At 38.5% G+C, this 27984-nt stretch overlaps 1 protein-coding gene across 1 annotated transcript; it reads right to left on the bottom strand.

The window, feature by feature from the left end:
- Positions 1–265: 265 nt before the first annotated feature.
- On the bottom strand, positions 266–18409 carry lyn (LYN proto-oncogene, Src family tyrosine kinase). Its single transcript, XM_031730736.2, has 13 exons — positions 18244–18409; positions 14388–14524; positions 13920–13962; positions 11248–11353; positions 9853–9951; positions 9631–9734; positions 9331–9480; positions 8655–8807; positions 4815–4997; positions 4595–4671; positions 4073–4226; positions 2352–2483; positions 266–1423 (listed from the first exon to the last, which is right to left on the bottom strand). The coding sequence occupies exons 2-13, from the start codon at positions 14517–14519 to the stop codon at positions 1221–1223; spliced, it is 1536 nt and encodes a 511-aa protein (XP_031586596.1). The 5' UTR covers positions 14520–14524; positions 18244–18409; the 3' UTR covers positions 266–1220.
- Between the last annotated feature and the right edge of the window lie 9575 nt (positions 18410–27984).

The following is a 27984-nucleotide window of genomic DNA, read 5'->3' as shown; positions in this document are numbered from 1 at the left end:
TATATTTAGTCGTTATCTACATTTTGTTCCCTTAAACGTCAGTATAGTTTGTATCATCATCATCATCATCATCATTATTAGTAGTAGTAGTAGTAGTAATTCTTAATTGTCCTTCTCTTCACCTTTGTGTTTCTTCAGGAAAGAAAAAAAAAACTTATCGAGGTACAGTACTTACGTTTGCCAAGCACATATAGAATTAATTAACTGAATTATAATTGAATATATTAATTATCTCTAATTTTATAAATTCATTAGAGTGTATACATTTGCCACCAAGGAAACAAAGCTACCTGCTGCATTTATTAAAGCTCTTTTCACATATGTACAAAGGCATCCAATACAGCATAAAATTACTGCACTTTATTTATTAAAAAAAGAAACATAAATCTCCTTTTAGTAACAAAGCCTATTTGAAATGATGATGTGATGAAGAAAAAAACAGAAGCAAGAGCTAGAGCACTTCAATATGAAGTGGGGCATCAACAAGTCTCTGAAACAGTAAGCAACAAAAACAAGATAAGGGGTGTTTTAATTGAGTAAGAGCAGCTTGTGAAGAAGTAAGTTCTCATGCTAAAAAAAAATTGCAAAGTAATCATAATCGTCATGTAAATATTTTTGAAGAGAGTGGTATGGCTGAGTAAAAATGTGTATATTCATTTATCATTCTTCTTGTAAAGTAATATAAATTTATGAAAAATCAATGCTCAAAAACTCATAGAAACTCATCGTTATCGCTTGTAAAACCAAAATATCATCACTTAAAATTTGCACTGCGTGTATGTGTTCTTAACCTACATATCATTGCTTCACAAATTCTTTGTATAATGCCTGCTGTTTGTTCAGTCACTCTCACAAACACCCTAATTATTTAAACACTTATTAACAAGACTCCAGTGTAAAATGTAAAAATAATATGATACAATTTTACTTCTATTATATTCCTGTGTTCATGTTTTTGTAAAATTCATCCAGATCACTGAGGCTTAACTGCACAAAACCTCATATTTACACACCCTAAAAATCTGCAGTAAACTATATTCTGGATCATGCAAACTATATTTTGTCACTGTGAATATATCACACAGCTTACTGCAGAATGTATCATATACACATGAATATAAACAGAAAATACAATCACATATCTAAAGTAGGTCCAAACATAATGCAAACAGCTTGTAAATAGCTTTATGTGCCAAAAGTCTCTCCAGTTTTGTCTCCATCTACGGCTGTTGCTGGTACTGTCCCTCTGTGGCGGTGTAGAAGTCATCCAGGACACTCTGTAGGTAGTCAAATGTGGGCCTGTCTTCAGGTCTGTTCTTCCAACAGGACATCATGATATCATACAGCTCAGTGGGACAGTTGTCGGGCTGAGGCATCCTGTAGCCACGCTGTATCGAGGACATCACCTCTCCTTTAGTCATGCCTGCAGACACCAAATCAGTGTAAATACTGCTGGAAAGGCTTCCAATGAGAACCTTTTCCACAGGGAGTCACATTCCCAACCCGAAGTAGAACACAAAGTCACCAGCAGAGGGCAGTCTTTCTCAGCATAACGCCTCACTGCTTAGTGGGTTATAAAAGTTATGGTTACAGTTAGAGGAGAGGTTTATGAAGTTCAGAACAGTATAATACAATAAATATATCAACACAAACACTTCACTCAGTCACGTAGACACCTGAGTCTCGACAAACATATACCAGAGTTTCAATAAAAAAATAAACATAGGCTTGTGATGCCTATGTGTTTACAGGGTTCAACAAAGGGACTAAAATTTAAATGATTTCCTGAATACTTTCAGTTAGTTTGCTTGTTTTAGTTCATTTTATAAGTGCATAATGATTTAAATTAGCTTTCTTTTTTTCTGAGTACTTGTTTGTAATTTTGAGTTATTTAAAGTGCTTTTTTTACAAGTAGTATCAGCTTTTAGTTTAGCTTCAGTCATCTGTAATAACCATAAATGAAGAAGAATATTACTGGTAAAACATACCTAATACAAACGGTTCTCCATCTGAGCTCTGTATTGTTAAAATTTCTATCATATTATTGAACCCAATATTTTAATTTAATAGGTCAAGGCCCTTTAATCCAAGACAATCCATCACATTTTATACACTCATGATAAAAAGACTAAGGTTTTACATACCAGGACATAATAAAAACTAACCTGGTTATTAGCAGGTCTTAAAGTTAGGTAAACTCAAGTGCGGAAGAACAGCAAAGCATGATACCATGTCGTTATTTATTTACCAAAAACTAAAATGCACAAGCAGTGCATACTTAATGATTCCATATGAATTAACAGGAAAAACACCAGCTGCAGGTTATCAACAGCACTGCGGTGAATATTTACCTGGGTAAGGGATTTTCCCATAGGTGATAATCTCATAGAGCAGGACTCCGAATGACCACATGTCAGATTTGATGGTGAAGGTGCCATAGTTAATAGCCTCTGGAGCAGTCCACTTTATGGGGAATTTGGCTCCTGTGGAATGCACACACAAACAGACATTGTGAAATTGTGAAATTATATTCCTATTATTCCCTCACACAATCCCAAAGATCACCTGTTCTGTTTTTGTAAATAAGGGTTTAGATTCTATCTGTGTAGCTGGATTTATTTCAAAACGTCGACTGCAAATAGTTTCAGCATCCTGGTTCCAGATCAGTGATCACACGGGTTTCATAGGTCACTTGAGAAATAGTATTCAGACACTTCCTTGCACACTTTACTGCACAGTTGCTTTAATTTGAAAAGGATGAATTATGAATGAATTTTTTCCCCACAATTAAAAAAGGCCAAAACAGGTTTTTGAAAAATTCCCACCATATATGTTAAAAGTTAAGTAATGAAAGCGGTCATCGATGACATGGTGGTAGAGTGGTTAGCATTGTTGCGAAGAACTCCACATCCTCAGTGTTTCATTGATTACATTGCACAGACTCTTTTGGTAAATCCTTTCTTCATTATATTAGAAGGGATTCACTCAATACAATGCGCACGACAAGCATCTGCCATCTTTCCACAAATATTCTACTGCATTTCACTCTTGTCTTGGCTATAGTGAAATGGTCATCACCATGCTAAATGGCAAACTGACATCCAAGTCTCAGGTTTCTGAACTCTGCAGGATGTTTCTTCAGAATGTCTGCTGTTTACCACACTTTGTGTTTGTGCTTTCTAAACACTTCGCTCTGTGTTTCAGCTGACGACTCTAATGCTTTTGTAATTCTTGAAATGCACTGTAGGAAAAATGGCAGGGTGTGGGCTTTCTTTAACTCACTCTGGCTTCTGTCTAGCTGCTCTGCCATATCGTTCCCTTATCTATGAAAAAGATTTCTAAAGCTCAGCTGCAGAAGCAGCCCCGTTCTCGGTCACCTCCCTGACCACGCCTAAGTACACAATTTGAGCACTCTCAGAATAACCCTGTTCATTCCAAATGTTTGAAATTTCACAATCACTAAATGGTCAGTGTTTTGGAAATGGTGGTTTACCCCACACATCAGTCTCCTAGCTCGCTTCCTGTCCTCCACTGTCCTCCAGTTCGTGGCATGTTACAGGTGTGAAATCAAAACCATACTGTGTAGGTATATACTTTATGAGCAGACAATTCAGTTTTCCAAAATTTGACTGAAAATATTTCTAAAACTATGTTTAATTTTTGACATTTTATTTATTTATTTTTTCTAATCGAATGATGGGGAAATGTTGGCTGCACCAAAAGGACTCCCTGCTTCATTTTAACCTTGTGGGAGTGTGAAAGGAGGTAGTGTAGTTTGGGGGCATCAGAGGTATTGGTCACTGTGGTGTGATTTCAGTGAGACAAAAGTGGAGCGACTGGTACATGAAACCAAAAGTGTCTGATTTGACATAAATCTTTGCGGGTGCTTCCACTTCTCAAAAGGGGCTTTTTGTTTCGCTGTCACAAGCATCAAGCCAGGGCAGTGTCTCATTTGTGCTGGGAAAGCCCCCTTCCACAGAAAAAGTGGAGACGTGTTCAAATTCTCACACACATACACATAGACACACACACACACACACATACACGCACATACACATACATACACACTTACCCTCTCTGGCAGAGTACTCGTTATCCTCAATGATTCTCGCCAAGCCAAAATCTGCTATTTTACAGAGCAGGCTTTCAGACACCAGGACATTAGCCGCCCTGAGGTCTCTGTGAATATAATTCTTCTTCTCAATGTACGCCATGCCCTCTGCTATCTGTAACAGAGCAAGAGGAAGGTGTGTAGTCTTAAGCATAAGAGTGAAAGGGAAAGAAATCAAAACCTACATAAAACAGAAGAAATGTGAAAAAAATAATCACCCCTGTTACAAACAAATAATAACAATCTGTTATTAGATCATGTGGATGGATGGATGGATGGATGGATGGATGGATGGATGGATGGATGGATGGATGGATGGATGGATGGATGGATGGATGGATGGACACTGCCAGTGTGATGCGGGGACAGAACGACCTCATGTTTGAAATAAGAAAGTTTCTTGGAGAAGTGAAAGCATGCAGGATTCACAGTAGTGAGACAAGTGAGCAGTGAGGTCACGAAGAAGCATATTGGTGTAATCACCTGTGCAGAGAAATCAATGAGCTTGGGCAGCTGCAGTCTGCATCCTGTGTCGCTCTTTAAAAAGTCTAGCAGGCTCCCTGAAGAGGAGACAGAACAGAAAACAGCGTCAGTGCTTTGCATGTCTGCATCTATGCCTACACTGGAGCGTTGACTCTGTGATTATAGGCCACAAAATTTCATAATAACCAGTTCAGTTTTTTTAAAGACTTTTGACATTTACCATTTGCCATGAATTCAGTGATGATGTAGATGGGTTCTGTCTTGGTGACAACAGCGTAGAGCCGCACCAGCCTGTCGTGCTGCAGAGTCTTCATCACGTTGGCTTCGTCCAAAAAAGCTTCAGCCGTCATGGTTCCCGGCTTCAGCGTCTTCACTGCCACTTTGGTTGTGTTGTTGTAGAATGCTGAGTGGAGAACGCATGGGGAAAGAAGAACTTTAAAGCATGACAACCTTTGCTACGTGGCTTTGGACTGTTTTCAATGTTTCCCTGTGTAAACAAATACGTTTCTACAAACAGTTTTGTGGAAACTGAAACAACTAGACCCAATGAATGCAAATTAAGAGAAAGAACGAGAAGGAAAACACTGTGTTTACTGTTTAAAGTTCAGTGACAGGTGAGAAAAATATGCCATGCTGCCAAAAGCTGACCACTGATGCATGACTGGACATATTTGTTTACGTGTTACAGTGTCTGTAAAGGTGGATTTTTGTTTCCATTTTAAGGTGGTTTCAGTTCAGATGTAATGCGGCACATCTGTAAATGAATATTCCACAAAACTGCATAAAGGAAACCCGAATCCACGGAACAAATGTTGGGATCTGCTGCTACTCATAAAACTGCATTTCCTTATATAGCCACTCAGTGTCATTATGAAGTCAGGCATGACACCCTTTCCATCCGTTAAACACCCTGTTATTGGTAAGTCAGGTAGGTGTGACCTGAATACACCACATAACCTCAGCACGGTGACGTTATCATCACTCTTTTTTTGTGGTTTTTTGGGGGGCAACACATATAATATAAATAATTGTATGTGTTGAAGTTCCACTAAAGTGTGAACTCTCGACAGCTAAAAGTGGGACCAAAAAGAAGAAATGCATACCCTTTACAGCAATACTTCTGGCCCACAACAAAAAAACAACTGTTGTTTCCCCTTCACGTCTACTGAAGCCTGTCTGACTGACAAATTCTGTCATACAGGACACGGCAGATCTGGAGTCCGTCTGTTAGCTGTACCTCGGATTCAGGAGCAAAGTGTTTAAACCAGGGGTCTCGAACTCTAGTCCTCGAGGACCGGTGTCCTGCAACCTTTTCCATGTGTTCCTGTTGCAACACACCTGAATACAATTAGTAGGTCATTAGCAAGACTATAGAACTTGACTGCATGCTGAGGTGGCAATTCAGCCATTTGATTCATGTTGCAGCAGCTCATGAGTGAATGAACATGGTGCAATAAAAGTACTTTTAGAAGTACATTTTTCCAAACACTCACATTTACTTAAATTTACATGAGTAGGGTTAGGGGTTGCCACTTCAGCATGCAGTCAAGTTCTGTACTCTTGCTAATGACCTACTAATTTTATTCAGGTGTGTTGCAACAGGGACACATGGAAAAGTTGCAGGACACCGGCCCTCGAGGACTGGAGTTTGAGACCCCTGGTTTAAGCCTTTCATATTAAGTACAAACATACTAGGGTGGTTAAACTCAGTTCATTTAAATTCAATTCAATTCAGTTCAGTTCAATTCAATTCAATTCAATTCAATTCAATTCAATTCAATTCAATTTGACTCAGTTTTATCTAAATAGCGTCAAATCACAACAACAGTTGCTTCAAGGAGCTTTATATTGTAAGGTAAACACCCTGCTAGTTTATGGTATCCATCTATTTTCTTTCATTTGTCCAGTTTGGGCCCAGTTTGGGTGAGAAACGTGTTCCCCCCCTGGACAGGTTGTCAGTCTGCCACCGGGCTAACACAGAGAGACAGACACCCACACTACAGCCAATTTACAATCACCAGCATGTCTTTGGACTGTAGGAGGAAGCCAAAGTACCTGGAGAGGACCTGCAAACTGAACCCAGAATGGGCACAACCGACTGGTGGATTCAAACACCACTGTGCAGTTTGTCTTTTTAGTCTTTTTATCAAATTTGTTTTTTTGCCGTGGACAGTAGATCTCAATCCTGAGCACCCACCCACCCACACACACACACACACACACACACACACACACACACACACACACACACACACACACACACACACACACACACACACACACTCATCATACAAAACCTCTGAAGTTTCAAAATCATCAGCACAGCTGCAGGGCGAAAAATAGGTTAAATGTTGCACATGAGGAAGGGAAATTGTTGTACTAATTATTTTTACATTGGAAGTATATATTATCTGTCACCCAAATTGAAAGTTGCATAACTTTTATTCAGATCCTGGCAGGTGCAGTAACATATCTACATTAGATAATGCAACTGCTGTGCAATTCTAACGATCCTTTGGTCAGGTTGTGTTAGCTTTGTTCTCTTCAAGTTATAAAACCCTGACAAAAACCTCATTTTTGTGACATTGCCTCAACAACAAAGGAAATGTTGTTGCCTTACATAATGATAATAATAATATGATTTGTGAGTTGATTGAATGTCACATTGTAGCATGGAAACTGCATACAGTACGTCAGTTTGAATGCAAAGATGTAAGGTGAGTTGTGGTTTGTTTGAACTCTTATTATAACTCCCTCTGTGTATAATTCACAGAGTTTTATTGTGTTTTGGAGTCAGTTATGGATGTACTGCCAACTGGTAAATTTAGTCAGGAGAGGTTCTGTAATAATAGCACTTGCTTGTTTTTTTTTACACAATTTTATTGTACATGTACAATGACAATAAAGTGCTATTCTATTCTATTCTATTCTATTCTTTTATCCCAGACCCACAGTGAATACACCTCTATAAATTCATCACATGTAGCTTTTTAATATTAAAAATGTCTTTAATACACTGACAATAATTCTCATTTTTATTATAAAATGGTTTGTCAGTGAATCTAATTGTAAAGATGCTGTTAGGAAAGAAGAGTCAGACACAGTTGTCGTCGTTGAAGTGAAAATTATACCTTGAAGTATTGATGTAACTATCACATCATTTCCCACTAACAGAGATGGCACAAATGGCAACACACTTGTTCTCACATACTTCCCCTTATATTTAACGAAGTGAAAAACGCAGTTGCGTAAGTCAGAAGACACAAAAAACAAAAAATCTTTGAAAAAAGCGCTTAAAAGCCGTAAAACAAAGTCAGCGTCGGGTTATATTTAGGTTTGTTCATAAAACTGTGCAATAAAACCTTCTCTGCGGTAGCGCTTTTGACAAATCATATGCATATATTTGTTTGTGATCATTCCTCTGAAACCTCAGACGCAAATCATCCCACGGACTCAAACATTTCCTCCACAGACGACAACACTCATCGACACATGAATGGGATGGTCTGAGCCCAGAGGCAGACATGCAGGCGGTCGAGGTTTTGGTTTTTTTTGTAACAGAGTGCGGTCCTGTACCTCATGGACAACAAAAGTAGGAAGTCATTTTTGTTTTAATTAGAGGGAAATGGAACTTCCTTGTACCGCTCACTTCCCTGCGTCTGTGTTTACTGTAAATCATAGAAGGGAATTAGAAATCTTGTTCCTTCATAAAGGAGCTCATAAAAAGATATGCTCCCTTGTTACTTATCTACTGTCTACCAGTCTTTGATTTTCTCTTGTCAAGTGCCAAATCCGTGTATCTGCCACTTACAGGCCGGTCGCCTTCTCGGAAATAACGCTGGGAATGTCGTGGAATTCATGAGGTAATAATTTACCAGTGATAAAAGGCCACATGCCCTACCTCTCGTGCTCTTTGTAAAACAATACTCTTGTGTATCTTAAAGGGACCTCGTTGTGGTCTTTTTTTGAAGGGCTAGAATGGTCAAATCATTGTGCGTTCCCTTTCTTTGGCAATTACTTCCCCTGTCAACTCTTGGACATAAAAGTCATTTCTACTCACCCATCCAGACTTCTCCAAACTGGCCTGCTCCAAGTTTCTTCACCATCTTAATAGAGTCTTTGGATATCTCCCAGGCATCCTTATCCCAAGGTTTCTGAGCTTTGGGTTTTGCACAAGGACGTTCAAGTTTACGGCACAGGCCATCCGATTTGTCTGGAAGGCACACACACACAGACAGTGCTCAGTCTTCCTAATCAATAACATAGCATGTGGCAACAAGGAAGCACCCAAAGAAATCATACAGTCATTTACATACAAAGCATAATTCTACATAAGGCCACAGCTTGTATGTTTCTAAAACCTGTTTATGTGGACTAAACAAACAGGATATATGAGGTTTATTAGAAGAGGCATGAGCACGCTACACTGTGAAAAGGTTGTTAAGGAAGTTACTGTAAAAGTGGCTACAGTGTTGCTGTTTTTCATCAACAGTATTCAGTATTGCTTTTAATAATAGATTATTTTTTTTATTTACAGTATTTTTCTTTACATTTATAGCATTATTAGGTTGTTTAATTGATATCATTATTACTTTATTTTTATTTGCAGTAATAAATAGTCAGTACTGTAAATGGACTTGCAGTAGAAATTAATCTTTTATTTTCCCATATAAAATAATATTTCACAGATACAACATTTTAGTGTGAAAACAAACTTTTGGCTGCACTGTACTCACTGTGATAGTGTTTAATCATGCTGCTAATATCCCGAAAGGAGATTTTAGGAGAGATGTAGCAGCCGCCATTATCCAGCATCCTGATCTTGTAATGTTTCACCGACTCTGTTCCCTGGGCGTCCACATCTCTGATGGACAACGAGTAACTCCCTGTGGAAAAATCATGAAGAAAAAAAAAGAGTGACTGGTGATTCATGATCATTCAAATCGAGCACACACAATGTCACAACTCCACGTGTTCAAAGTGGAGAATGCTGCTAAATGTATGTCAGTATCTCAGAGCTGCTATGGTAGCCATACCTTTTGATGTTTCACTTTCTCTGATTAGATAAGCGCCTGGCCTGTTCGCTGGTGCCAGCAGCTGCCTCTCTGCATCCTTCCTTGTGATGTCCTTGAAAAACCAACTGCAGGGAACAAAAAACATAATAAATATTTGGTAACATACACAACGTTGATGCTGAATGCAAAAATGAATAATGTAATCTGAATAACATGAAGTAATATTAGGAAACAAGTACATACTCCTCTGTCTCCATGGTGTCAGCTTGGGCCACATAGTTGGACGGGATGAATCCCTCTTTGTTGTTTACCAGAGACTTTGCTTTCCACCACTCACCATGTCTGTCAGTTCATGAATATATATTTACATTTTAGAACAATCGTTTGCATTGACAGAGATGTTCTGAAAAGGTCTTGAAAGATGATTTTTTAAAATTAAATTCCGTCGTTTAACTTCTAATTCCTATATTCAGAGAAATATTATTTCTGAACTGAAATGTTATTTTGTGTCACGGGCCTGAAATACATTCACACATTGCAGAAACCTTTTATAAAACTTATATGACATTTTTTTATAACAAAAATTTAGCATTAACTGTTTAGTTTACATTCATTTTCATACATTCTCAGCCTCATTTTCAGAGGCTCAAATGTTACTGGACATCACAGAGGAAGTAGACATAATACCTGAAATTGATTCACCGAGTTAAACTTTTATATTTTGTCGCTGTAATTTCAACTATGAGGCCAAAAGAGATTTCTTTGCAAGTGAGGGAGACCATCGTTAGTCTGAAAAAACATAACAGGCCTGTCTGAAAGATGGCACAAAACTTTAGGAATGGCTAAATCCCAAATTACTGTGCATGCTGAAAAGATTGTTCCCTTGGTTAAGAAAAATAACTTCACAACCAAGTCAAGACGCAGTGAGGACATTGTATCACTGTCATAGTCTGCAATTGAGAAATGCCTTTCTAAATAAAATATAGAGGGTTCAGAACACTCAGGGAGTGTCACCGGTGGGCTAGATTAGGCTTTGCAAAAAAGCAAAACAAGATTTGGACAGATGAAACCAAATATGGAGAAGGAAGGAACCAGGCCATGATTAGAAAGAATAAAAAGAAATTTGGGTTTTTTTTGCTTTGAATTTTTTTGAGTTAGTGAAGAGAGAAGCCATCTGCCGTGACTGACTGGGGGAGAGGAGAGGGCGACGGGGGGCCTGAAAGCTGAAGGCTTTGCCTCCCATTCTACTTTTAAATATTCTAAGAACCACAATAAAGTGCTTTACTGGGATGATGTGGTACGATGAGGTCTTTAACATAAGACAGGACTTGATCGTCCAGCACTTTCTATGTGAGGAGAAGAATTTTAGATCAGATTCTGAATTAAACAGAGAGCCAATGAAGAGAAGCCAATATGAGAGAAATACGCTCTCGCTTTTTAGCCCCTGATTAAAAATCCAGACTACAAAGGATTTTTATTCAAATAGTAAAAAATAATCTTTATATGTAAAATGATGTCAGTTTGTCTATCTAAAACTGGGGGGCTATATATAAAAGTGGATGTGATTCTTGCCATTTGGAGAAATGATGATGCATTTTCTGAGAATGAATCAGTGTACCAGAAATACCAGACACTCACTCTTCTAGAATTTTCATTTTTTCTCCCTTCTTGAATCCTAAGTCATCGGGATGTGCAGCTTCATATGGGAAAAGGGCAATCACTATTTTACCCACCCCCTTTTGTTCTGAAATAGGAGAGAGAAAATTGTCATCATTTAACACATGCAAATAGGCTCATAGATCAATACAAAGGTTGTGCTATTTTTAAACTATGTAAAGACACGGGGATGACATGTACAGAAACGTCAGACAGAAGCAATTATAGGGCATGCACCTAACTTAACAGTTTACTCAACTTACTTATAAGCAGTGTTGGGACTAACGCGTTATTAAGTAACGCGTTACAGTAACTACGTTATTATTGTGGTAACGAGCACGGTAACTAGTTATTATGCCAAAACCAGGAACGCGTTACTCGTTACTGGGATTTAGATAGGCTCGTTACTCGTTACTTACTGTGGTGGATATCGCGGAGCTTCCACAGATTCAATAACATTAGCAAGTGGTGGAAGCCAGCAGGTGGATGAAGGAAAAGGGAGGCAAGAGGAGAGACCCGAAGCGGCCGCCGGTCCGCGTGTCAGGTGAACTGAACTTCAGGTAAGAAGTTATGACCTGCAGTCTATCTGAGTCAGATATAAACCAAGTTTAGGTGGAGTTTATTTTCGGTATGCTGACATTTTCGTACTGCGTGCTAGCTAGCATGACGGAGTTTCTATACAGCTGGGTGGGTGCTATGTTACTGATGTTGAACTTTATTTTGTTCATACGGTTAATTATTAGAGTTGCCAACCGTCCTGTAAAAAACAGAATCGTCTGGTATTCAGAGAAAATATTACGCGTTTCGTACTGAGGTGAAAAGGAACACAGTTTGTCCCGGACTTCAGCTACAATGAAAAAGACACAAAGCTGAAGCTGCACAGCTGCCTCTTCTTCTCTCATTCTCTCCTCTCCTGTTTCTACTTCAATCACGAAACTGATCAATGATCAGCTGATCGGCTTTTCTCGCTTGTTTATTTCTCGCCCACTTTGCGCCAGAAAGAGGAAACCAGCGGATGTCGCGTTAAACAACAGCAGCACGTTTAAGCTTGATCAGCTGTTGTTAGAATTTATTTAATATTAATTTCTAGTATCAGCTGATGTTTGCTGGAGCCACAGCTGTAAAGCTGCTGGTCATGATATCGGTTTGGTTATCTGGTGAGAGGGAAACATGCAGATGAAACCAGGAGATGTCCTTACTGAATCATCAGAGCTGAACAGGTGATGGAGAAACAGGTTTACCTTTTAGGTGACATGAATGAGTTGAAGGGAAGTTATGAACTGTTTCTGAGAGACAAATAACACCAGGATCCTTTTCTAAGTAGCTGACAGCTGGTAACTGTGCAGGGGCGGATCTAGGAAATTTTTGCCAGGGGTCCATGTAGGGCATTAACAGGGAAAGTAAATAAGGAAATACTTTTCTTTCTTATTCTCATTTAAAATGTCTCGCTTTTAAAAAAATAATTATCTGAGTCTTACAACAAACAATTGATAGATTGATACATATATACCATCAGAACAGTGTACATCACTGTCACAACAGTGTTTATTTTCATTCAAAGGCTTTATGATTTTTCCTATAATGGTGGGCCGGTCTCTAGTCAAGATGCCTGGGACGATTTTTTTTGTCCCAGTCCAGCTCTGTATGCAGCTCATCTGCAGCCTGGTGTTACCTACATCTTCCTATTCAGAAGGCAGAATTTCCGAGTTCTGAGTACAATCAAAAGCACCACGACTGCAGTTTTTGTGTTGGATGTAAAAAGAAGGCTAGAATCATGGCGGTGGTCAACGACGGTGCAGGCGTGGGATTTCTCTCGTGGAAATGTGCACATTATTTTTTCCTTTCTATTGGTAGGTGGCACAGTGCACTTGTGGCAAGTAAGCAAGCTAGAAGACTGGCAATCTTGCTGGGTATCCAGTTACAGAAGCAACACATTAACAAGAGAATTCTGAGTAAAACCAAAGTTACTTTCCCTAGTAACTAGTTACTTTGAAAGTAACGAGTAACTTGAAGTAACTGAGTTACTTTTTTAGAGAAGTAACTAGTAATGTAACTAAGTTACTAATTTAAAGTAACTTACCCAACACTGCTTATAAGTAGCTGTAGTCTCAATCAGTAATGACTAATGATAACTTTATGTTTAAAGTGCAACTTAGTTGGATGTACTTCAACGCCTTTGTGTACATTGATAAGTTAAAAGAGTTTCAATATAATGCGGAAAATTACATGGTTTTCACGTCAAATGTAGTGACTAGCCTTCCTATAAGGATCTCTTTTCTAAATAAAACCTATCATAACTAAGATAAGTCCAGACTCAGATTACTTTCTATTTTAACCTATACTCACATATTTGACTGAATGGTTTATTTATTCTAAGGTTTAGCTTTGAAAGATAATTTTCTTAGTAAATTTGCTAAATTGGTAAATAAACCTTGAAACCTCAAAATTTGCTGGTAAAGTCTCAAAATGGGTCGAAGTTAAACAACTAACAAAAGAAGATGAGGATTTTGTCTTTCATGACTGTGAGGATTTCTGGGGCCTAACTGTTTCAGTATACATACTTTGAGGTGAGTGAATTCCATATTACTACGTACGGTATAGTAGTACGAAACAATGAACAGACAGCAGATAAATAAAGGAAGAAAGGGTCGTACCCTCCATTTTTTGGAACACCTGACCCGGTAACAGGGAGTTATTCTGCAAAAGGAAACAATATTAAAGTTACAGTGTTTTTCTATCGTCATTACTTCCATTATTTTAAGGCAGACATCATTTACATAGAGATTTTTGCACAGACTTTTGTCATTTCCTTGTAATAGATGTCATCATTTGCAAATGGGAAATTCTATTAGGCAGGAAACATTGAGGAACTGTTTTCAAAAACAAAAAGAAAGGTCGCATCTTTGATGTAATATGTAACGAAAACTGAATCATTCTGTTCTTCATTTACAATAATGAAAAACAAACCAAATGACGATTATAAGTCAGTTTTTGATTGAATGAAAACAATAGCATGCTTTCCATTTATGATTTGATTTTTTGTTATCTAACGATTTTGTTGCTGTTAACACTCGACCACACTTGAGATTGAGTGTAAGGTCCACCCCAGTCTTACTACTTACCGTGTTTACTTTTGGATTAAAGGTGGGGTCTCTAACATAGCGTGACTGTTCAGAATGCACAGCGTGTTGGCCCATTTTTTGGTCCACACCTCCACTCAGACCTTGATTTAGCGTGGATTTCATGCAGCCCATTCTGTCTGCACGAGGAAGTGAGAAAAAGGAAGAAGGAAGAGAGCTGTTACAAATATACCATTTACACCTACTGAAAAAAATGACGCGTATAAAAAGTGTGGCAGCAGACACCTGTGACTTTTCAGTTCTTACATGTGGAAATAAAGATCCAAACTGGTGTCATGTTTCCAGTGTTATTTATAAGTTCAACATAAAGGGGGCGATGACAAGAAGCGATAATAAGAAGTTGTTTCACAAAAACAAACTGCTGCACATGTGCAAATGTAACTGTAATAACTCCACGGCAGACCCGAACCTCGGTTTCATGCTTCTCAGCATCTTTATTATCTCGGTTGCTGTCCTTACACGCGGCTGCAGCTTTGCAGCTCGCAGTCACATACACTAACAACAACCACATCAGGACCTATAAGTGAATGAGGCGTGATTGCTCATGCTGTCCAGCTGCGTCCGCCTCCCTCGCAGCCGCACCACAGACCACGCCCCGCCACAGTAATCTTCTGTAGATAAAATATACTGACTGTACTGACTTTTATACTGGCACACAGATTTACATCTTATGGGAATGTCATAGGAAATGTGCAGCACCACTTTACCAGTTATAATAATAATGATGTCAACCTCTAACTGGATTGTTAACATAATAGGGGTGCAAAGGTATGCATTGCTGAGTAATACTCTTTCTATCATACATCAAAAGGTGTAAACAAAATTTTTTTAATCATATTTATATGGGGAAGTATTTCCAGTACAATGGGTGTTTTTTTCACCATTTGGCTCAAAACACAGATTGTTCTGTCTAGAATGCGTTTTAATTTCTTGCTCTGTTTTTAGGGATCTTTCAGTGACCAAGTGAGCTGCTGCTGTCTTTGCAACCTTCAGGAAAAGAGCTTTCAGTAAAAACGAGAAGCAGCCAGAGGGAGGATTTGATGATGCAGTGTAGCCAAAATAGACTTGAATGAGACATTCTGCTACTTCTGCCTCTATATCCATAGCGTTAGCATCTTACAAGACCTGATGAGGTTTTACATGCACAGGTTCTGGACTGAGTACATGCTTTGTATCATTTATATCAGACCTGAGTGGGTTTAAAATACATACAGTCATGTCATTTTCTATGATATAAGCATATCTTCATTTGTGAGCTTTGAATGCAAGCTTCAGGCTTCTGGCAGAGACAAGCTAGCTCTTTCACCATTTTGCTTATTATACCTTATGCTAAGGTAGACTAATGACTTACTGGATTCAGCGTTATATTTAACAAGATTACAACTAGTAACAGTCTTTTGATCTAACTTTCAGCAACACCATGGTAACCAACGTTTCTGGTAGTCTAAATGTCATTAGCCATGGCACTTCTCACACAAACTCTAATATTTCAGGTGAAAAATTCTACGTTTTGTGCCAGATCTGGGTGTTACTGCTGTAACTCAACAAAGATTCGATAAGAATGGGAATGTCTCAAAGTAGTACTTTAGAAAAAAATATGTCGCAATGTCACTGCTACTTCCCTGTATTCTGACATGGTTGCAATTTATCCAATGCTGGTTTCTGTTCAGGGAAATCAAACATGTACGTGTTTGCTGCATTGTTTTTTCTTATTTTGACTTTTGTGTGGGTGGCTGTCTGCTAACCAGCATGAAGCCCACCGCCACCAGTGTGTACTTGCATTCTACATGCACACATACTGACCGCATGCCCACAAAGATGACAAAGTCACAAAGAAAGAAACCCAACAACCTTTTAACTGGTGATGTTGGGTTTTATAAGAGAGAGGTGTTATAAGTTTTAAAATGTATAAAAGTCAAAAACATTAAAAGTATGTATCTCCTATATTGTAGTTTTAAGGACAAACAAAGTGACATTTGTACCTTGATTTTAACAATGAAAATATTTTACAAAGGTAATGTGTGAACATAAAAAGGATTTTTATATAAGAGTCTATGAGGACAAGATGCTCTCAACAGTGAGGACAATTAAAACTAAACATCCTATGAGTGTGCGAAACACCACCTTTAAAACCTTTTACACTTACATTGTCAAGCAATGTGGCTTAAAAGCACAAAAACATAAAGCACTAAAATTAAACCAGGTCAAATAAACTTGAGTGCTTCCCTACAGGGAAAAAAAGGGGAAAAAAAGAACAAAGCATGTTGCTGTAGAGCAGAAGTGCACGTTGGTTTTTAACACCTGTTATTCAAAGTACAATGGAAAAATAAATAAATAAAAAGTTTATGTCGTTCTCCAGGAAACTAAAGTGCGTAGCTGAACCGCAGAGAAAAAGGGAACATGTTCAACTAGTCCTGTAGGTCAGCAAATAGCCTTTAAAATTTTTCAAACAGCTAGAACAGAAGTTCTAAGGAGATGACATATTCTTTGGTGAATTGTGTCAGGACAGTCAGAAAATAAAACAGGGCAAAACAAAAAAGAAAACCCCTACAAAAAATGAATTAGCGTGGGTTTTTTTTTGTTTGTTTGTTTGTTTTTTTAGTGCTAGCTAATATGCTCTACATGCTGGCGCTAACATGTTGATTTTTAGCCACCTTTAGCATATGGTAGCATGCTAATGTACGATATGCTAATTGGAGAAAGCACTGCTTAGGCTGGCAGAAATACTATTAGGTTATTATATTGAGGCATATTAGGTTTTCAACCAAGCCAAACAGCTTAAAGGAAATTTTGACTTGATAACATTACTATCAGTAATAGTAAAGTAATACATGTTAGGGAAAGAATATGACAAATCCCAACAACAGGGTTCATCTGGAGAGGAACACGAATGACTGTTGATCTGAAACTAGAGTACTTCTTTAGCAACACCAAAACCTAGCTTTATGCATGCTAAAAGCATTTACTTCTGTTGCTTCTAGGCTGCCGGTGATAGCATAACACAGCTATCCTACCATATAATGTTAAAAATGGTTAATATCTTATATTTATGTGGAAGGGCTGAGTGCAGAATAAAGTTGCTGGACCTAGCTGGCCTGAATTGAGTTGTTTGACTAAGAGTTAGGGGGGAAACACACCATTAACCTAATGCAAATAGAAAACAAGCACACCTGAAAACCAGCCTACAACACATTTGTGAACTGAGATGGCAGGGAGTAAATGTAAGGAAAAAGGCGAAACCATATTTTTCTTGGTAGAAAAAGGTCAGTGAATGAGTCCATTAGCCAGCGGTTTGGCAGGTTTGCACAGGCTTGTTTTGCACTTTGTTGGTTCAGTGCCTCTGTTATATTTTTAACTTGTCAGCAAACAGCCGGAAACTAGGGGTCTGAACGGCTTAGGGGCACACACGCACGATATATTGGACTATGACACACACACACTTCCTCCTTTTGCAATAGACTGAGGAAAAGACTGGATACGTGAATAAATGCAGTGAATTTTAATGTTTAATCCGTCGCTATACCATATATGAAACCATACGAATAAAACTTTTATAATAGAAAATAAAGCATTGATTTTAAACATGTTGCACTGTAGAGAACTTTCCTTAAATTAATTATACTTCATGTGAGTTATGACAGTGCTTAATTAATAAAGCATCCACAAAAACACAGAACAAACAAACAAAAAATAATTAAATTTAATAAAACTTCTTACATTTACCTTTTTCCTACTAATAAAAAAAGTTACATACACTTTTACCTCTCCTAATGCGTCTGTGTAAATCAAGCATGCGTCTGCCTGATGTCACTTGGACTCAGTATACATTACAGCTTACCTCTCTCAATCTGTATCCCAGGTTAAGAAAACGGTTAATCCAAAATGTAGAACCGTTTCACTCCTCAGCTACGTCCTCTCTGTGCTTGACATGGAAGTGGGTGACACACGCAGTGCGCTGGTGTTGAGGTGGTTTGACAAGTGGGTCAGCTGGCCGACCTGGACTGTTATACCAATGAGTGAATGAGGAACTGGTTGGGGATTTTTCTTTCTTAGTGAAACTTCCTGGTACAATTGTCTAATGATTATTTGCATAATCAGCACTGCGCGCACGCACGCACACACACACACACACACACACACACACACACACACACACACACACACACACACAGAGTGAAAGAGACTGAGAGACACAGCAGACAGATGGTTTTTCAGCGCTACACATATGGAAATACTATACTTGTTTAACCTGAAGTGGAGGAGAATTTTCCAGTGTGTCATAGAGTCCCTTTAATGTAATCCTCTTAAAAAACAAAAACAAAAAAAACATATTTTATTTTCCTCTCATGTCCTTTAAAAAAAAAAAAATTAAATAAATCATTCTATACACTTTCTATCAACTGTTCACAGTTGAAGTCTAATGCATGTTTCATAAATTCTCTCACAGTGCTACCTGCTGGTCAAACCGCAGGCGTACAGCAGCACAGAAGACTTGCATTTTTCCTCTTGTCCAGTTTATTTCACTTTGTTTGACACGGAGAGTAGAAAATACGGTTATGCACATTCAGACAAACAGCTACAAATTTCACAGAATCATGCACCTGCCAAAATCCAACATGCTGAACAGACCAGAGTGAGCCCCGAAACAGTTACATGGCAGTTTACAACCTGAACAGCTGATTGAGTGAGGATTACAAAATAAACAGTTATAGCTACATTATCTTTAGTATGATCGACTTACTGTCAAGCTGGAGGATTACAGGAAGGTTATAGTTAGCAAAAATGGTGAAGAAAATGACAGAACACAGAGTTTTGTGCATGCGTGGTGGTCTGTACAGATGATAACGTCAGCTAGCTATTACACACAGTAGCAGGAACATAGCTCAGGCTCAGTGTCAGAGAAAACAAACAAACAATGTTATAAATCCTGGAAGCTCCACGGAGTATTGCATATCTACATTTAAGGAACAGTTTGACATTTTGGGCAATGCATTTTCTTAGTTAACTGATGACAGATGAGAAGATCAATCTCTTAACAATGTAGCTGGAGCCTGCAAATAATTAGCTTAGCTGTCAAGTATAAAGGGTGTCTATTATGCTAATTTGCAGCTCACTAGTACACTAGAGTGTTGCAAGATTTATGATTTTTAGAATCCTTAATTATCTCATAGTGTTGGTTACGCACTCCCTGGAGGTCACGTCACCTCTCATCCCCCTGCACGCTGAAAAGTGAAGGTAATGCGGGGCCAGTGTATTATAATGTGAAGCCAACAGCTCTGATCCAAGCAACACTATGTGACAAAACAGCTCATCAATGTCAAATGAAATATTACATACTATATTTTAACGTGATTCAAATGCAACAGGTTTTATCAGTGACCTGTGTAAAGGTGCAAGATTTGGGTGGATTTTTTCTAATGCTAATCTTTTAATTGTAACCTGTAAGGACGTTTCTGTTATCTTATTCATTTGTTTACTTCATATTAGTTAATATGTCCATCTGCAGGCCACCTCAGCGCTAACCATAGACCGGACAACATCACCCATATGTGTCTGAATTCCTACTTTGAGCATTTCTGTCATCACCGTCTTGGTCTTTTGAAACTGGAGGTTAGGAGAGAGGATTGGATGTCAATGTGAACGCAAACACTCAGTGGTTAACAACTTGTGATTAACAAGTTATTAGTCAATGAGTAGATCCTAATAATCCTTCCGAGACTTAAAATGACCATAATTTACAAAACTGACTGAGTGTTTTATCTGGTATGATCTGATATGAGGGGCTGAGCCCATAAAGACAGCAGGAAAGTTTTTAGAGGCCATGTCTGGGGGTCATTTTCCCTTAGACTTCAATAGAACTAGAAATCGTCTTGGAACAGGGGTATCCCATAACCTCGTGTCGGTGTTGTTCCTGCATCATCTAGGATCAACATTGCAACTGACCAGTCATGTTCTTGTGATGTCATAGCTTTACAACATCAAGAAAAAAAACAACTTTTGGATCAAATGGTAAAATTTTCAAGTGCTTTCCTTATTATTTAATACCATATAATAAATGTATTATCAAGTTAGGTTTGCTGTTGCCAAATGACTCGTGCTGGTTTACTAGTGACAGTTTTTAATAGCATTCACTAGCTTCTTGGCTAGTGCTAACTGAATGCTCAGTTGCTATGTTAATCCTGGACCAACAATATTATTATCATGTATGAACAACACAACACAGAGACATAGGATTGAGATCTTGCAACCACATCTATCGCCCCCTGGTGGCTATTAAGACAAACTCTAGCTACATGCATTATATAGCACATAGACATTTTATCATTTCATTAGCAAGAAAGTAAAGAAATGCATTTACAAAAATGTCAAACCATTCCTCAAAGGTCGTGATAATGAAATTGTTAGAAAAGAGTTTAAAAAAAAAAAAGTATAAACATTTTTTTAAACATGTACATCATCAATCTTTAATCACTGAGCGACTGACATTTAAACTGAGTGAAAGTGCAATATTAAGTAATATTGGTGTCAACAGACCACAAGGCTACTGCTCCATTGCATCCTGCCACTTTCTACAGTACAGAACAGTGAACACACTCTTCAGCATATAAACAAGAAGTCAAACCGCAGCATTGTCCTCTCAGGTTTACTTCAGCCCAATCCATTTTCCTCTGCAGTATTATCAACTTAGCGTTAGCATAAAGCCATTAACTGGCAGTACAATCTATTAGCACCACTACTTCTACAGACATGCTACTCCCACTGTGAGCCATTACTTCAGCACATGTCAGTGGTCTTACAAATTGCTTCAACTACTACAAAACTCACAAAGGAGCCTCGTCTATTTTCTTCCTTTATTTCAGTCCCCCAACCTATAGTGTTTAGTAACTAAGACTGAAAATAAAATTAGCTTTACAAGAGCTACAAATTGGCCTCTCTGCTTACCCCCGATTCTGAAAAGCACCCTGCAATCAATCTGTTATTCTAGTGCACAGCAGAGTCACGCTGGGTGTTCACATTACAGCACTTCTCCAGTTGAATTTGGAAGACTGTGCCCTGCTTGAAGGCATATCAGCAGTGACGGTACTACCCTCCAGCCACCAGCCCACTTTGGACAAACAGGTTCATCATGGTGGGAGCCTCACTCCATCCTGCAAATCTCCGTCTGCGGGCTGGAGTGTGCTGCAGGTTAGCTGTTCCTCTGCTCCGCCTCCCTCTGAGTCGAAGAGGAGGAGCTCTGGCTGTCCTCGGTGTCGTCTCCATCTACAGAAAAAAAAATAGCAGGTTAGAACACCACATTAAAAAGTTTCTGGATGCCATCAGCTGTGTAATTGTTGCTTTTTAAAAAAAAAGTAAAATACACAATAACATCCACTGTTTGCAATAACTTATATCTCTTCTGCTAGATGTGTTCTTCATCTGGAACAACCACTTCATTTGTCCTCACCCTCTTTATATAACCAAAAGATTATTACTTCTCCTGGTGGTAGAAAGTATAGCAGGGCTCATTTTTACCTTTGTTTGGGTTAGTTAAAGTACAAAAATAATGATTTTAAAGTTTTTAGTGTAGGTCGGTGCAAGGAGCACCCTCCAGAGCTGAAAAATGAAGCCAACAAGGGAGTGGTAAAAACTGCAGTTCCTCCAGGTGGCACTAGATGAGGTTGACTCTAAAAGTGAGTACACTCAAAGACAGCTTTGCTCTCCATGTGTAGTTTTCCCATATTTTATAACTCATCCACCTGCATAACTGAGTTAGGGGCACTGTGCCCCAACACAGGCAGCTGCAGCTGATCGCTGCCTGCTAGGACACGTCCACTGCTCTGAGTCCTTAAACTGGACGTCCTCACTGTGTGTCTTGTTGTATCCTTTTGGAGCATTTCTCTGATCACTATTATGGTTTGCTATTTGGTACAGACCACCTCAGAAGTTTGGCTCTCATTTTCACAGTGAAGACTAAGCATTACCTTTTCAGATCCTCCAGACTTCTTCCGGATGGTGCATGGCTTTAGATGTGTTAAGGCAGCATTACTTTTCAGCTTTCCGTTGAATTTGAAAGGTGTTAAATTTGTTATAGTTTGTATAAGTTCTTAAGATGTTCTGTAACTTCTATTTTTCTTACTTTTTTAAATATGTCCTCATATGTATATTCTCCTTGTGTATATATGCCTATTTATCTATTGCCTATTTAAAGTCTTTTTTGTATACAGAGACTAAAGTGAACCAGAGTCAAATTCCTTGTTTATGTGCACAAACTAAGCCAAATAAAAATTATTCTGATAACCATCTCAAACTCCTGCCTATATGGTAGATGGCTGCTTCTCCCTGAACCTGATTCTGCCAGAGGTCTCTTCCTGTTTAAAAGAACTTCTTTCTTCCCACTGTCGCCAAGTGTTTGCTCATGGAGGATTGTTTGATTATTATGGTTCTCTCCCTAGTACAGTAGCATCTTTACCTTGTTGTGAATTGGCCCTATATAAATAAAACCGAGTGGAATTTATATACAGGACTTTGTGCGACCAGACAGTTAAATTCTGATTTCAATCCCAGGGGTGAGAGCCAGGTACACCCCAAACAAATCACCAGTCCATCACGAGCCATTCATACAAGTAATGCATTCTATACAGTTAACACAGTGTAAAATCATGGAGTCAACTGTAAACTCCATTACAGTTTAAACTAGTAAACACCAACCACTGAGTGTATACAACACATTGGACAGGGGTACAGTGCAGCGTATTACCTCCTCCTCCTGCGTTAATGTGCAGCTGGGACAGAGACAGGGTGAGGGGCATCTCTCTGCCCTCAGGGTCGGTGGGACTCTGCAGGATGTCATGCAGGGCGTTCCTCCGGCCCGTCCTGCCAGAAGCGATGAAGTCTGCGTATGTGGCCTCAACATCAGACATCGCTCACGCATTGTTCACACAGCAACACCTAGAAGAAGAGCAGCTGTACATTTACTCCCAGTGGTTCAACTACACACACCACAGTGTGTACTTTTGTACGTTGTGTAACGCAGGGTTGCTTGAAAGGTCTTGTGATATTATGATAATGCTACTTTACAAATAACACGAAAAGAGGCAATAAGGCTACAATATGTATTGTTTTAATAAGTTAATTCAACCATTAAATCTCTGTACCTGCGCAGGGAGGCACGTGTGTCAGTGTTCTCTGTCTTAAGCCTGAACAATCTTACGTGTCATTCATTTGCACAGCTATTCAGTATTTTGGTAACCCGGCCATAAAGCAGGCCTTCAAGACCTCAAGTCAAGAACCAGGTGAAGTCCGGCGTCTACCACAAAAACACGTGACAGGATTCCGTTCTGGTTAAGTCCGGTTCTTTGTATTTCCTTACCTTTAGTGATGACGTATCTGTTGGAAGAACCCGGCGCTACATTGTGTAGGGAGGGAGTGACTTCACTCAAAGCAGCACAACGGGCCCGACATCATATCAAACGACCAAACAGAACAAACAACACAAAACCAAAGGAATAAACTACAAGTATATATGTCCAAAAAACCACCGAAGCCAAGCAACGAGCCTTCGGTAACAACACAGTGAGATTACGCTACATAGCGCGACTTGCCCGGGCTTGAAATCACCGAATATCAATCACACCAGCAGGACGGTTTGAAAAGTCCTTAATCTATTCTCCATGGCCGCCGCATCTTCCTCCTTCGCGACCAATGAGCAGACGGCAATCCGTATCTGATCGCTCATTGGACAGCGGGCACAAAAGGATGAGAGGAGAGAGCTCTGAGCAGCACCGATGCTTATGATGTGTTTCATGTCACCTCGTAAAAATGACAACCAAAATACTTAACTCAAATATATCCACTATTTAACATATAAAATAAACACACTATAATGTTGGTTAATTCGAAATTAATTCAGTGTTAGTGCTTTATAATTTTTTTAAATTTTTATTTGAATTATTATTTTATTTTTTATTCTTAATAAAAAAAAAGAATAATAACATTTATGAAATGACTTTCGTTTATCATGCAACATTGAATGCCTCAAGCTTTTTGTTGTGAAAGGCTTTTACATATCCGAGATTAAAAATGACAATATTTTCTGAGACAAAAAAAAGATTAATTGATTCTTGGAAATAATTACTTACTTATTGAAAAAAAAAGTTAGCTGCAGTCCAGTTTTTTGTTTTTTATTAAGCTAAATGGCCTATATTATTTATCAAATATTTCCAGACATAAAGCACTTTTTTTTTTTTTTTTTTTTTTTACAATTTGGACAGTGAAGACTAGAAAGAAAATATACTGAAAATATACACTCACTTGTCACTTTATTAGCTACACCTGTCCAACTTCTTGTTAATGTAAATATGTATCGCATGTAGATATGTGAACGTGGACAAGAAAACCCGATGAATTTCAATCTGAGCATCAAAATGGGGAAGAAAGCTGATTTAAATGACACGTGTTGTGGGGTTAATCTAGTTTGCAATCCCTGTCCTCAAAACACATACAGACAAAACTAAATAAGATCTACAATCTGCAAAATAAATACAGCATAGGGCAGCACAGGGGACAAACAGTATAGTGAAGTAGCATAAAACAAGATACAGGAGATTATTCGTGACTGCATGAGAGATTCCTCTTTCAAGAAGTTTAATTTTAAAAAAGGATCCCAGTCAGGGTCCTGTGTCAGGCCAATTCCCTAAATAGAAAATGCTATCTGTCCAAATGAGGATTTGTGTAATGCAATCTTGCAGTTTCCATTAGGTGCTCCATTCGTTACTGAATCCAAAGCTTTTAAGGGGAACCACAAGATCACTGAGCACCTTAGGGGCCAGATTATGTAAGACTTTATAAATTTAATTTTTAAGATTTTAGGATCGTGTAGTGTAATAAAATGATCAAAATTGCTGTTTTTTTTAAAACATTTTTTAAGATGCTAGATACATATTTTACCTGTGAAACATGTTCCCTGGATTTCTTGTCACTGACTCATTAGTCAGCCTTAATTAGTCTTTAAATACAGTGCACCCCATTTTGGAAGCTTTGTAGCATGCCGTGTGAGTCATAGAACTTTAGGAAAACACATTTAGAGAAATACGATGCTTCAGTGCAGGCTATATTTCTCCATTTTTAAATGAATCATTTCAGAAGGAGGTTTGCTAGTGTGTGATTATTGATGCATGTGCACTGTGCAGGTGCTGCCACACTAAGATGAAAAACAAGTCCAAACAATGGAGTTTGGATTCAGTGGATCTCAGTGCAGAGAACATGATGGGAAGTAAGCTTAATGTCAGATGTAACTTTACTTTTGTAATTCTTGTTGAAAGGTGCTCTTTAAACATGACAAGGCCAGGAGATAATTGTAGGAAATGCTTGGTTCAAACCACAGGATGGCGCTGTTGTCAGAGAGAATATGAAGCGATGCCTTACAATCAGCCAAATTTGCATAAGGTATTCCTTTGATACTGTGTCAGTGGGGAGTAAAGAGTCTTTCATTATAAAACAGATAAAGAATTCTTAAAATCTGTAGTAATTTAAGCAGTGAGTAACAGGCTGTGTGGAAATACAGAACATATAGCATACAACATATAACCAGTGAATTGGAGCCATTCATTGCCTTTGGGGGGAGCAAATACATTTCCTGCCACATCAGCTTTTATGTATAATTTGGCAATAAATAAATACAAATGAAAAATCATACAAAAGCATCAGGTGCGATGTTTGTTCTGGCACTCAGACACCAATGTCAGTAGCTTAGACTTTGTTGCCGTAGAAACGCCCTCTGCTCTTTGTGTATGTGGCCGAGGGTTTCAGCAGGGCGCATTTGGAAAGTTTTGAAAAGGAATCTGATTACTGGCAAAGAGATGACATCAAATCACTCCCACCAGTATCACAAGCTGTGCGGGTCTTTTTCTTCTGTGTGATGGCAAAGAGAGGCTCAGCTCACTTATTCACTGACAGTCTGCACTGCTGCGCTTTACCTTTCTTCAGGGGCTTCCAGCTCAAGGAACAATTCTCAGAGGAGCATGTTAAAAATTCTCTCTGTTAATGTATAGTGCCAAGCTGAACTCATACCACATCAACTACAAGGTTTTTCATGTGGACTTTTAATGTTGGACCTGCAGGGAATTTCACAAATAGACACTGCAAATGCACATTTTGTATATACAGTGTTCAGCGACTGCACATAATAAAAAACAATTACAAATGACATTCCTGAGTATGTTTACAAATTCTCAAAAGAAAGGGGAGGTTTAAAAATCCCAACCATTATGTAACTTTATTTGAAAGAATGGTACAGCTGTTTGCCTAATAAAGGTTTTACTGAAGGGTGTGAACATAAGCACCATGTAAGACTGTAGCGCTCTCTTCTCTGGGCTAGCACCTTTAACAATCCCTCATCTGAACTAAGCAACTGTATTGTATGTTTGACTAGATTAGGATGAGATGCGACATGCAACAGTGTCATCCTCCTAAAAGTGCCTTGTGGCATGCCTTTAATAATCTTAAGAGTACTTAAAGTACATCGCTACATATCTGTGGAAAAGTATTTGTCACCTTCTTGATTTCTTAGTTTTTTGCATATTTTTCACACATGTATGTTTCAGATCATCAAAGAAAGTTTAATATTAGACAATATAAACTGAGTAAATACAAAAGTTTTTAAATTAATATTTCAATTACTAAGGGGAAGAAAGCCAAACCTACCTTAGCCTATGTGAAAAAGTATAACTAAACCCACCCTCAGTCTTTCATGTCACTGTGGAGGAATTTTGGCCCACCACACTGGAGTGTTTTCAAGAATGAACGACCTGTCCTCCTCAGACCTGAACTCTTCCATTGCATGCATTTTTAATTTCCCTTTGATATTTGGGCATATTGGGACCTGATGAATGTAAAAACAAAGAATTTCCAGATTTTTTTTTTTTTTTTTTACCTGATTTTTGTTTCTGAGAAAAATGAGATCCACATATGAGGATATTCGTTTAAAATTTCGACAGAATAGTGGCAGTAAAATGTCCTCGTAAGTGGATATCGGGCCCTTGTAGAGCAAAATTTAGTATTTTGGTCTAGACATCCCAAAATGTGATGTCCACATATGTGGACGCGGGTCCTAGGAAGTTAAAGTCATGTCAAAGCATCTCAATTGGACTTAAGTCTGGACTTTGACTAGGCCGTTCCAAAACCTTTTTGTTTTTCAAGCCATTCCATGGACTTATGGGTGTGTTTCAGATCATTGTCCTGCTACATAACCCAAGTGTGATTGAGCTTCAGGGCATGAACTGATGACCAGACATTTTCCTTCAGAGTTTTCTGGTAGACAGCAAAATTCATGTTTCCATCAATTACGGAGAGTCGCCCAGGCCCTGAAACAACAAAGCAGCCCCAGACCATCACACTGCCACCACCGTGTTTTACTGCTGGTATGATGTTCTTTTTATGGAATTCTGTGTTAGTTTTACACCACATGTAACAGAACCTGTCTAAAGGTTCATTACATCTCTGTGGTAGTTGATTCTTGTTGTAAGTAATCTGCTTGGATACTGCTCTACTACTACTAGAGCCAAAACCTTCCAAAAACAAGCATACCCAACAACTGCAATGC

This window comes from Oreochromis aureus, linkage group 18, assembly GCF_013358895.1.
Source record: "Oreochromis aureus strain Israel breed Guangdong linkage group 18, ZZ_aureus, whole genome shotgun sequence".
Taxonomy (NCBI): Eukaryota; Metazoa; Chordata; class Actinopteri; order Cichliformes; family Cichlidae; genus Oreochromis; species Oreochromis aureus.
Note: the sequence above shows the minus strand (reverse complement) of the source record. Positions and strands in the feature narration are given on the sequence as shown.

What these genes read in the sequence shown, in the direction of transcription:
- lyn (XM_031730736.2), bottom strand. Translation starts at nt 14,519, where the DNA reads ATGGGCTGCATGAAATCCACGCTAAATCAAGGTCTGAGTGGAGGTGTG. An exon ending in AGAAAGTGAAACATCAAAAG is followed by an intron (nt 9,481 to 9,630) that starts GTATGGCTACCA and finishes ATTTTTCCACAG; the next exon opens with GGAGTTACTCGTTGTCCATC. An exon ending in GTTTGGAGAAGTCTGGATGG is followed by an intron (nt 4,998 to 8,654) that starts GTGAGTAGAAAT and finishes TTCTCCACTCAG; the next exon opens with CATTCTACAACAACACAACC.